The sequence below is a fragment of the Balaenoptera borealis genome (genome assembly GCF_965194805.1).
Source record: "Balaenoptera borealis genome assembly, chromosome: 8".
In the NCBI taxonomy this organism is placed as follows: domain Eukaryota; kingdom Metazoa; phylum Chordata; class Mammalia; order Artiodactyla; family Balaenopteridae; genus Balaenoptera; species Balaenoptera borealis.
Genome location: NC_138865.1, coordinates 90009963 through 90022289, shown reverse-complemented (window position 1 = coordinate 90022289; position 12327 = coordinate 90009963). Strand labels below are relative to the sequence as shown.

At 45.3% G+C, this 12327-nt stretch overlaps 1 protein-coding gene across 3 annotated transcripts in view; it reads left to right on the top strand.

Moving 5' to 3' along the window:
* LOC309634260 (uncharacterized protein) overlaps positions 1-12085 on the top strand; it is an 88515-nt gene extending 76430 nt beyond the window's left edge. Inside the window, exons 3-4 of one of the 3 annotated variants that reach the window (XM_082404234.1) lie at positions 8785-8844; positions 11595-12085. In XM_082404234.1, the coding sequence (XP_082260360.1) occupies positions 8785-8844; positions 11595-11625 (91 nt within the window). In that variant the 3' untranslated portion in view covers positions 11626-12085. Of the gene's footprint in view, positions 1-337; positions 4331-8784; positions 8845-11594 lie in introns of those variants that run through there. The other 2 variants (XM_082404236.1, XM_082404233.1) reach the window with 2 other exon arrangements.
* The last annotated feature ends 242 nt before the right edge of the window (positions 12086-12327 follow it).

Below are 12327 nucleotides of genomic sequence, written 5' to 3'. Positions count from 1 at the left end.
TAACAGTGCACCACGCATCGCAGGTTGAGGAGGAGAGGGGGAGCGCTTTGCCTTCTTTGTTCATTGTCTTCCTTGAGCTTGTGTCACAAACTGCTACTTGCCTGGTCATGGTCTATCCTCTCCTCTCCCTTGGTAACAGAATCCCCCTCATGGCTGAATGCGGCCACATGCCACGCTACAAAACGCCATGTCTCAGCCTCCTTTGCAGATGAGGTGGTCCATCAAAAGTACACAGAAGTCACTGGGGGGGGGTGGTTTCTGGGGAATTACTTTAAAGGGGGCCGACACATTTGGAAGGCACCCTTTGTGCTCTTCCCCACATCCTTCTTCTTCCCAGCAGGAGCACTGGCAGCTACCTTGGGCCATGAGGTGAACTTGCAGAGGGAATCCACTTACGAAGGATGGCAGAGCAGAAAGATAGAAGGTTGTGATAACATGGTGAGGCCGCCAGAGCAACCCTGCACTGCCCAAGAGGAAAAAGCGCACTCCTGTTTCATTTAAGCTGCTGTATCTCAGGTCACTGCTATCAGCAGTTAAATGCAATTTTGAACTCACATGGAGCAGAACCAGCAAAATTTTGGTTCTTTTCCACAAATCTCAGCCACAGTGGGCTACCATCCTGACCATGTCCCTACGTGCCCTTGCTGCACCTCCTGCGTGTCTGTGTGCACGTGTGTTCTTACTGCATCTTTGGCATAGAGCGGTTATGTTTCTCGAGGCTGGCACCATTTCCTGCACAGCCATGCCTGGGCCTTTAGCTGCCTCTCTCTTTTCTCCTTTATTGGAATTAACTACGGAATAGAATTAACTCAGAATGACAGTTTTGAGAGCTTCACATCCCTCTATAATGAACTTCTCTTTTGAAATATGTCTTTAGAACAGTCTTTTTCCTAAAATTTTATAACCTACGTTCCTGTCTGAAACCAGTAAGCAACTCCTAAGAAGAAGTGGGTTGAGTGGAAACTTCCCCTCAAGAATTCCCTTTATATCACCCATGAGACTTGCTAAAAAGGAAAGAAAAATCATGTAATTATAAAGAAAAACAAGAAATGAATGTAATCAAGAGTCAGAAGGATACACATGATTCACTGCAGTGATGCATCAGAGGGCAGAATGGTCCTCTCTGCAGCCACTGCCCTCACTCCCACCTGGCTGCCTCCCAGCTCCAGGGCTCCTTGGAGCTCTGGTCTGGGATGCTCCCCTCTGTTAGAGGTCCCACCCAGCCTGGGGCCTGAATTTGGCCATTTAGGTACCTGCCACAGGACAACAGGAGATGTTGCAGTTCCCTTCTGCTTCTGACCACAAGGCCTCCAAGCAACGCAAAGGTCTGAACTTCTCTCCTGTTCTTTGACTGGGAAGCCCGCTTGCAAGGAGCTTTTTTCCAAGTTCAGAGCTAGTGAGGCTGTTGCATTTCTGAGAGCTTCAAATGGGAGCTCTCCTGGGAGAAGGAACTAGCGTCCACTGAATGCCTGTGGGCTGACCGGCAGCTACTCATCACTGTTCGCCTTCAGTTAAGCCCACTCTCATCCTCTTCCTGATCCCTGAACCGGCTTCACTGACTTTGCCACCTGGTCTCTGCAGGTATTCATGTTGTAAATCCGGATGTACGTAACACAAACGCTCGCAAAGCACCTATTTTCGCCCAGTAATACAGGCGGCATGTACGCTAAAACGGCATGCTGCTTAAAACGGGCAGGAGCCTCATATCATGCATTGTACATCCCCATCGCCTCCTGGTGATCGAATGGATGAATGAACAAACAAATGAATGCTGAATAAATATTGAACAAATTAAATACTTATAAACATGTACAAACCGTGTTACTCCCATAGGGAAGAAGTTTAAGGTGAAACTCAAAAGGTTTCACTGGAGGATAATCAGACTCTCTCTCCCTGATACTCAAAACAAAAACTACCCTGTTCTTTCCTGAGTAGCTCCCAGATGATATCCTCTCCTTGTAAATTAATCTGTTCCCTCTAAAAACTTCATGAAATAGAAGAGGTGGGTGTCTCTGAAATGTCAAGTCATTTTTTCAATATACTCACTGGGTTGCTTATCAGATACCTTGTGCTTCATCTTCAGCATCCTTTGGCCAAATAAACCAGTCAGTGCTCAATTCTCCAATTGACTGGATAGCCCAGGGAACAAACCCTCAAATCTGATTACAGGAAAATTCATTACTTTAAGTCCTCCCTCAGGGTTCGGAGCTCATAAAAGAAACCTCCAGAGGCCCTGGCTTAGGGGAAGAGAGGCCCCTGGGCTGCAAATCTACAGATTGGCAATAATTAACCTGAACTAATTATGGTCAAGCCCCAGGTCAGTCTTCCCAGATCAAGGCTTCCTCCTGACAAGTGGGCTTTCAGAGCAAGAACTTTTCACTCAAACACAAAAGGATCATTCAGCAGATTTTAATATAAAAGAGCATGACCCAAAGGCATCCTCTACCAGGCAGAGACCAGCCGGGTAGGAGGCTCAGGGGCAGGGACACAGAGCCCCCAAAGGCAGATGTGCAAGAATGCTTTCCCTGGCCCTGGTTATGAGATTCCTAAGGATTTTAAAACAAATACTACCACAAATATCAACACAGAAAGACAAACAGCAGGCTACGAAAGGAATGTACTTTATATTTAATATATTAAAGGATCACATGGAAAAATAAGAAAAAAAAATTTTCCTAAAGAAAAAATGTTAAATTATTCGGAGAGATAGTTCGCTACGGAAACAATAGCCAATCAACACAATCAACGTGGTATTTTTAATGTTCAACTTTACTCTAGTAACAAAATCAAACAATGAAAGAACTTTTTGTCTTAATAAATTATTAAATTATGGATATAATGCTCATATCCATAGAGTAGTAAATTGGGCACGCTCATACAGTGTTAGTGGGAGTATAAAGTGATAAATCCTGCAACTTTTAGAAGGTGATTTGGCAGTAGATAACAAAAGTCTTAAAATACGCATATCATTTAAACTTTTGATTTAAGAAATTTATCCTTAGGGCAGTGGTTCTGAAGCAAGGGCAATTTTCCCACCCAGGGGACATTTGGCCATCTGGAGATATTGATTGTCAGGACACTGGGGGAGGGATGCGCTACTGATACTGACATCTAGTGGGTAGAGGCCAGGTAAGCTGCTCAACATTCTACAAAGCATTCTGCAATGAACAGCCCCCCAGGGATAAGAATTATTGGTCCAAAACATCAACAGTGTCATTGTTGAGAAACCCTGACTTAGGGGGGAAAACTCAAGTACACAGGATATATATACAAGGATATTTAATGTAGCATTTTACAAAAAGTTAAAAATTAGAAACAGTGATCAATAGAGGACTAATAAAATAAATCACACTCCCTGCATACACTAGAATACCATAGAGCCACTAAAAGTTAAATAAATCTGTGTTGATTGATATAGAAATACATTCATATAGTGCTAAGTAAAAATATCTGGTTTCAGAATCACATGCCTAATATGATAATATTTTTGTATGCATGTATATGTATAGAAAAAGTCTGAGTGCTTTCAACCACCATATCACACATTTGACAGTGGTTTTCTCTAGGTGGAAACATGATGGGTGATTTTAACTGTTTATTTTAGCTTATCAGTGTTTTCTATTTTTCTTCCAATAGCATGGCTAATGGGGACCTTATAATGTTTAGGAGCAAGGACTTTATGATCAGACACCAAGAATTCTGGCTCAGTCCTTTCCCAGCAATATGAATACCCGAAAGATCTGGTACCAAGGAGCCCACAGCCCACATGCCAACAAGCAGCTGGGGCTGCCCCCCCAGAGAGCTTCATCCCAATCCCCATAAAGTCACGTCATGACATGATGTCAACTAACCCCTTTTCTCTTCCTGGAAATCATCCAATGGCAACAATTTTTATTGAAACTGGAGACAAATAAAACTTAAAATTATGGAAGGGCTGCCCAAAGCAGTGGAAATAGAGCAGGAGAATGAACAGGGGAAACGTATGGGGAGGTGGAGAGGCGGCAGACCTCCAGGAAAGCCAGCGAACATAATTCTGAAAATGCACACCCCATGACATGCAAAACTGGAGTAGCTTGTTTATTGCTGTGGGAAGGTAGGGGTTATCAGCTAGCATGAGGACGCTTTCTGGACATGGTTTGGTTTTAAGAAGCGGGTGGGGGGCAGGGGAAGGAATCTAAGCGAGAGATCACCCAAACTTGCTGTATTTGCAGGAAGCAGTCTTCCTCAAGCAACCAAGGAGAAGAGGGAATTTGCATGGCAAAAACAAAACAAAAAAACAAAACAAAACAAAACAAAAAACCCACTGCTCCCCCACAAAAACAAATGAAAACCAGCTTCTTATCTCCATTGGCTTGGGAGCAATAAAGGCTGAACAAACTTATGTGCAATACCTTGTATCGTTTAAAAAAAAAAAATCATTGTGTTGGGGACATGGTGGCGAAGCAATCAAGCATGCTCCCCATCTTTGCAGAGCTCACAGTCTGGTGGCGGAGCCAGAAGTTAGTAAAATAATTCCACAAATTGCAAATGTGACATGGTGGGCAAGAGCTTGGACTTTGGAGGTGGACACAAGTCGCCCGCGTAGCCTCTCACAGAGTCGTTGCTCATGTGCCAAATGGACACGTGTAACAGCCCTGCCTCGCAGGGCTGCTGTAAGGCATGCAAGACGCTTAGCGCCATGCCCAGCATAGAGTGGGCGCTCACTAGATGTTTGCTGTTGTTATTAGTAGTACGACTGACAGTAGCAGCAGCAGCAGTAGTAAGAGCACAATGAAGGGAAGACGAAATTTGTGGGGTGGGGCTGAGGGAGGTCTCATTTAGATGGTGGGTCGTGAATGCTTCTTTGGGGAAGAGCTAGAGGGGACAAAAAGAACACTAGTCTCCAGGAATTTACAAAAACCTTGGGAATGATTCAGATTCCGCTCGTGCGTGGCACCAATGTCCTAGCCGAGCTTAGCTGGATCTCAGGGGCCGGGAGACCCCCAGCCAACATGACATCTGAGCCATATGATAAAGCAGAGACCCCCTCACCCACCCTGTTCTGCCTCTCTGTCAGCAGGTGCAAGCAGCCTGGCAGGAACTAATGAAATGTTTACTGAAAAGATTAGCTTGTCAGTGGAGCTGGACAGATGGCTATTGATGCCCTGCTCGTCCATCATCCCTACCCCATCTGAGACTAGGTGTGGGAGCAGTTCTCTCTGACCCAGAACTCAGGGTAGGGGCTCAGGCCCCAGGTACAGTGAACACAGGAAATGATGTCTGCAACGTGAGAAGGTCTCTTAGATCTGTGACATGGTCAGAGTGGTCTCTGAGTCACTGGAAGACCCCCTTCTCTGCTCCCTTGGATTGTTGAGCTCTGGGATCATGGGAAGAGTGTGAGAAGTCTCAGGCAGGAGTTCACATCCTGCCTTAATTATTTTGTGACCTCAGACTCTGTGAGTTTCAATTATTCTCATCTGTTAAATGGGGCAATAGTGCCTACCTCATGGAAGTGTTTCATGCCTTAAACCAAGAAATGGATATCAAAGTTCTAAGAACCAACATTGCTGAAGGGATGTTCGTTTGATTTTTAAAAATGAGAAAATTGAGGCCGAGATGCGAACTCTTGTCCTAATCCATGGGTTTTTCCAATGTGTAGTCTGGCTTGTAGGGTGTTCTAAAGAGCTTGACCCTTGACCTGGGGGCAGTGCTGAGCTACTGAAGTGTGCCATTTGATAAAATATGGGTTTAGCAAGATCACTCTAGCGGTAGGGAGGTAAGACTGGAATTTGTCACAGTTCAAGTCATGGCAGTGGGAATAGAGAGGCCCCTTGGAGACTGAATGTATAGGACTTGAGGATTAATTGATTGACTGATTGGAAAGGAGAGATGGGGGGAGGGATGACTCCCATGTGCATGGGAAGCCCTAGGGGGGAAGCAGACAAAGGGAAGATAATGAGCTCATTTTGAACATGGTGAGTGTGAGATGCTTATAAAACTCCCGAGTGAGATGTCTGCCAGGTGGCTGGAGATGAGCCTGACGCTCAGGAGCCGATCTGGACTCCGTATAATTCAAGAGGCATCGTCGTTATCACCCGTCACCACCGCCAGCAGCAGCGTCATCTAGTTGGTAACGGACGCCATCACCTAGAGTGGGTGGGGCTGCCCGTGGAGAATGCTTGAGGAGGAGACAGACAGAAAGGGATGGCTGGAAAATGAAGAGTGGTTCCATGGAAGCCAAGGGACAGTGAGTTTCAGGAAGGAGGGAGGGAGTCATCAACCATAGAAAATTCTAAAAAAAAAGGGTCATATTTTTTTTAAAAACCCAAACCGAAAACATGTCTCCTGGATTTAGTAACAAGGAGCTTATTTTGAATTTAGGAAAGACCGTCTCTGTGGGGCAACTGAGAGTGGGTGGGAGGTTGAGAGTATACAATGAGTGTAGATGGCTCAACACAAAAGAGGAAGAGGGAGGGAGGGAGGGAGGGAGGCTACAGCTGGAGGAGGGGGGCTGGGGAAGCAGTGCCCTTTTAAGATGGGAGTCACTTGAGAGTCTTCCACTGTGTGGGAAGAATGGAGGAGAGAGTGAGATGGTCAAGTCAGAGAGGAGCAAGGTCCCTGAGGAGGCACAGACTCAGAGCCCGGGTCGGGGACCCAGGACACCTCTGCAACTAAAGGGCAGCCCTGTAGGCAGGGCAGGCCCAGTCCCAGCAGGAAGGAAGGGAACTAAGCAGAGCCCCTCCCCCATGGTGTCTACTTTCTTGGGGAGGGAGGTGAGGTTATCTGATACGGACGTGGAGGGATGGGTGAAGGGCTTGAGGCATGTCAGGAAACTGTGAAACAGCCGCTGGGGGGAATGGAAGAGAGAGAGAGGTGACCTCGGGCACTGCCAGGCCAGGAGGAGGCCCAGCTGGGATGGAGACCAGGAACGTGTGCAGGAAGAGAAGAGCTGGGTTTGAGTGATGCCCAGGATTCAAACGGGCAGGACGTGGGAACTGATGGCAGGCGGGGGTGAGGGAGAAGTGTCTGCCATGACCCTCGGATTGCTGGGCTGCAGGGTGTAGGTGCCATTCAACCCACGGCGCACCTGGGGAGGGGCCGGGAGCGAGCCTGGAAGGGCGTTTTAGAGCAGGCTTCCCGGAGACACTGCGCCTGCTGCCCACCCTCCTCATGCCCTCCGAGAAGCCTCTTGCTTCTCACCCTTCATCAGTCAGCATGAAAGCTGACAAACCTGATCGTCTGGCACCTGGGGACCAGAGAGGGTGCTGCCTCTAGATTCAGACCACCGCCAGTGCACAGCGCAGCGAAGAGAAGCCCGGCCAGGGAGGCAGCCAGCTGCTGTCGGAACCTGCGACTCCGGGCAGTTCTCTCCTCTCTTCTCCACCTCAGTTTCCCCATCTAGACAATAAGAAGATTGTTCCCAGAAATCTGTAAGGACGCCGGTCAGTGTGGACATTCTTCAAAGTGAAGTTTCACTTACGAGTGTGTTTTTTATAACCTGAGGTGCTGGAGGGGATGGAGGGGGGAGCGCAGAGCCGAGTTCAGAAACACAAACCCACGGTTATCGGCGAACCGTCTAAACAAGATCTGAATGTGCAACGTTTCCCATTAATTAATGGCTTCTTTTGAGGTTATTAAGTTAGACTGGGTAGGTGTGTGGCCTTTCTTTCTACTGCCCTTCCAATTAACAGGCAGTTTTCTTGGTAAATGTTAATGTAGAGTAATTGGGCGTGCAGATGAGGGACATGTGGGGGGAGTGGGGGGGTGGGGGGGTGGGGGGTGGGCAATTCTCCCTTTAGTGTAGGTTAATTGCTAGTAAGTGTTGTTCCTGCAGCCCTGGTCCCCAATGATTAATGGCCCGGGAGTCCAGGCTGAAACCCCTGAGGGTCTGCAGAGGCTTAACCCCTCAATGACCGAGATGAAGGCAGAGAAAAATCCCAGCGGGTCTTTCGGGGTTTACGAACAAGCCGGTGGTGTGCTCCTCACCTGTGAGACCAGCCAGTCAGCTCTCTCTTCCCACTGGTCTGTTCTGAGAGTCAGCTGTCCATGGAGATGTGCTGGCCATCTGCAGCAACAGGGATGGACCTAGAGATTATCATACTAAGTGAAGTCAGTCAGAGGAAGACAACTATATGATATCCCATGTGGAATCTAAAAAAAGGATACGAATGAACCTATTTACAAAACAGAAGTAGACTCACAGAGGTAGAAAACAAACTTTCAGTCACCAAAGGTGAAAGGAGGGGGAGGGATAAATTAGGACTCTGGGTTAACAGATACACACTGCTATAAATGAAATAAACAAGCAGCCCCCTGTTGATCACCTCTCTGCTCTGAGAGTGATCTCATCCACCCCTCCCCCTTCCCAACACACACACCTTTTCCCTTTCCCCACCAACCCAGGTGGATTCCTGGCTTCTCTCTTCTTTTTAGAAAGTGTAGAAAATTCAGAGGAGATGCTGTCCAGTCCCCAGTGCTTTCCCTCACAAGATCAATTCAGGGCACTGGAATCCAGCATGGGGACATGACAGTGGGGGAGGGGAAAATGGGCAGAGAGTGGACAGACCATTCAAGGAGCATTCAACAATCTGCTTCATTCTTCAGCTGTGACATCTGCATTCAGAGCTTCCACAGACAGCACCAGGTTTGGGCTAATGGATGAGACCACTGGGCAGCCACTGGAGCCCAAACCCTATCATACAAAGGCCCCAGAAAGATACAAGATGGGAGAAAAAGTGAATTCACTGGAACTCCACACAGATTATTCTGTGTGGTTGCAACATTTCAATAAATCTTTCTTTTTAGGGAGAAAGGAATAACGAGTCCTCTGAGGAACATGCTTGTAAGAAACCATCACAAAGCAGGGTGAGCTGAGCTTTGGTTTTGTGGGGGATGGTATGCACGTTTGGAGACAGAGCTCAAATTGTCAGCACCGAAGAGGAAAAGTTGAGCTGAGGGCTGTCACCAGCAATACTCCTTCTCAAACAGAGCTTGGCCTCTTCTCTAAAGAACAGCTTTTTGGTACAGCACCATTTACGTAAAAATAGAGAGGGGCTACATGTGTGTATGTACGTTTATGTATGTATGCGTGCACTCATGCATGTATGTATTAGTCTATGCATGAAATATCCCTGGAAGGATCCAGCAATATGTTCACACTGGTTGCTTCCAGGGAGGAGAACTGAATAGCCCAGGGACTGTCTCAGTTAGGAGATAGGATAGGCTGCTGCAAAAAGTGACCCCAGAATACAAGGCTTAAACAAGACAGCATTTCATTTCTCTCTCACAGACCAGGGCTGGTATAACAGTGATGAAGTGTCAGGGACTCCCCAGGCTCCTTGCATCTGTTACTCTAACCGTCCCTACAGCGTCGCCCTCCCCTGCATAGATGAGGGCGGCTCCCCACTTTGTCTGCATTCCAGCCAAGAGCAAAGAGGAAATCAAAGAAGCAGAGGCACACCCATGCCCTTTAGAGGAGCCAGAGCGAGACTGAGCAGCTGCTCTGCTCACCTGCCATTGGCCAGAACTCAATCACTTGGCCACACCCAGGAAGTGTCCTCCTTAGCTGAGCAGTCACGAGCCCAGCTAAGATTTGGAGCTTTGTTTCTAAAGGAAGAAGGGGAGAGAAGATATAAGGGGACAGTTAGTAGTCTTTATCTGGAACAGGATGAAAGGGATATTTCCACTTTATATATCTGTCTTATACCTTTTGAATCTCATAAATTAAGAAAGACTCTTAAGTTTGAAAAACTTATTATATCAGAAGTTACAAATTGAGTACATGCCTTAACCACTCCACCATACCATGCCCATATAAGGTATTTTTTAAAGAATTATATCAGTGCTAGAAAATAAGAGAGGGTGCCAGCAGATCAGGAAGTCTGAGAAAATGCAGGAAGCTGGAAAGCAGATGGGATCGGGCTGACAGACAAAGAGCAAAGGTAAACCATAGCCCGGAACACCAGGACCAAGAACTTCCCTTCTCAAGGGAGTTCCAAAGAAACTCCCAACTCAGAGCCAAGAACTAGAAAACAGAAACACAGGGCCTCGTCAGAATAACTGAGCAAAGAACTGCATACACAGTACCTGGGCCAGTTTGGGCTCCCACATTTCTCCTTCCCCCTACCCCCCAACATACTCTCAATCCATAAAAAGCAACTAGTAGTAGAAATTTTGTCTCTTGGGTCCCTAGGATCCAAGAATTATTACCCCCAAAAAATGTGGGTGATCTATCCAGAAAGGGATCTTAATATGGGTGTCAAAACTCAAGAGAGGAGCAGAAGAGAGCTTAGCATCGCTCTAGACATCCGCAATAGACATGTACATCAAGTGGGGGAGGGTGTTTCTCTGCCCAAGAAGAAACCATAGTGAAGTGCTCCAGCGCATTCTTTAAACCTGTCCGTACACTGGCAAGTGTGGGGAGCCCCAGGTAAAGCCTGCTGATGATGTGGCCCAACCACTGATGAGCCTGCAGCCAGCCCTTCCTTCAAGGGAGAGGCCCCCTGGGGAAACAGGCCTTACCAGCTATCTAGACAGATTAATCTAGCCCTTCATTTATGAAAGTGGATGAACAGCCATGGGCTGCCACACATTTCAGGGAAACCAAGAGCATGAAAGAGCTAAACAAAGATGAACAAACAGAAGTTATCTTGGAAAAAAACAAGACATAGTAGGGAATGTTCAAGAAGAAAATTCTATCTTTGGAGAGATTTGACAGAATGTTAAATCTCTAAAACAAGAACTAACTGCCATTAAAAAGGGAGGCATCAGAGAAGGAGAAATCATTTGTGGAAATTTAAAATTATTGTCAAAATTTTAGAAAATCCAGCAAACAGAGGAATAGTAGAATGGTCAAGACTGAAAACCTGACCAGTTATCTGAAAGTCAATGGAATCTCCTAGAACACAGGAAAAACACAAAGCAGTGAAAAATGAAAGAAAAGTCCAGAGACAAAGGAAAGATCTAGGAAGTCAGCAGTCATTCATTCAATACGAGTTTGAGAAAGAACCAAAAAAAAAGGGGGGGCTGGGAAGCAGAACCATAGACATAATAGAAAATTTTTCTGAGCTAGGGGAAAACACAAATCTTCAGATTGAAAGAGCCCACCAGGTACCAAGCAGGATAAATAAAAACAAGACCCATACCTAGACACTCGTAGAAATTTCGGAACCCCAAGGACAGTGATAAAGTCTTAAAAGCTTCCAGACGGGGAAAAAAAAAGGGTCAGCTACAAAGGAATAAGAATCTGACTAACATCAGACTTTCCATCACAAACACTTTTAAACCATGTCTTTAAAATTCCAAGGGAATATGAATTTAAGCCTAAAAACTCCAGGCCAAGCTAACAATCAGTGGGGGAAAGATATTTTCAGCTCTGCAGAGAAAGCTTATAACAGATGTACTAAAATTTACGAATTACTCAGGGAGGTACTTGAGCAAAGCAAAAGGGAAAAAAGAATGAGATTTCAAGAAACATGAGATTCAACAAACTAATAAAAAACAGTGACAGCTGAGTAAAAGTGAGGAAAATAAAAGTGAAATTAAAAAACAGCTTTGAATCTTGACAATTTTATGGTATGGGTTAAGTACATGTGATTTTCTTTTCTTCTCTGTAGATCTGATCACTTTTTGTTCTGCAGTGATTAATATTTACATAACCACAATATGGTAAATGCTATTTTTATTGGGTTTAAGTATTCAGAAGTTCAAGCCTAGAAGACTTGACTATAGTTCCAGAACAGAATGTAAATGTCATAAACCATGAAAGTGGGAAGAGTGAAGATCGTACGTATTGACATGGAGGAACACACACTATGTAAATAAGCAAATGTGAGTTGTAGAATAATATGAATAGTATGACCCCATGAATATAGGTAATGTTATATATATATTTTATATGCATAGTAAAACACCTGAAAAACTTTCATTCACTTTTACTTTCTACATTTCTGTGTCTTTTGAATTTTTACAACCATGTCTAACTTTTGTAATTAAAACATTTTAAATAGAATACTAGTTTGAAGATTTACTTAATTATTAGTCTGCCCAAGGGACTTAGGGTTTTTGGTAGGGCCCTGAACAAAAAAGACTGATTGAGTAAAAAGAACTACATTTTGTGGAACCCACAATCTAAGCTAGACAGAAACCTCAGCTGTTCTAAATCTTATAGAAACAAAGCAAAACAAAAACAACAAAAAACACCCCTAAGACCAAAAACCGGTGAAAGAGCAACACTGCCATCTACTGAGTATGTTTGGAGAATAGGTTGCATTGGAAGGCTTTTAGTTTTGTTTTATAAATATCATTACCTTTTGAGACCCGCACAGACCTGAAATCTGGTTTATCTTC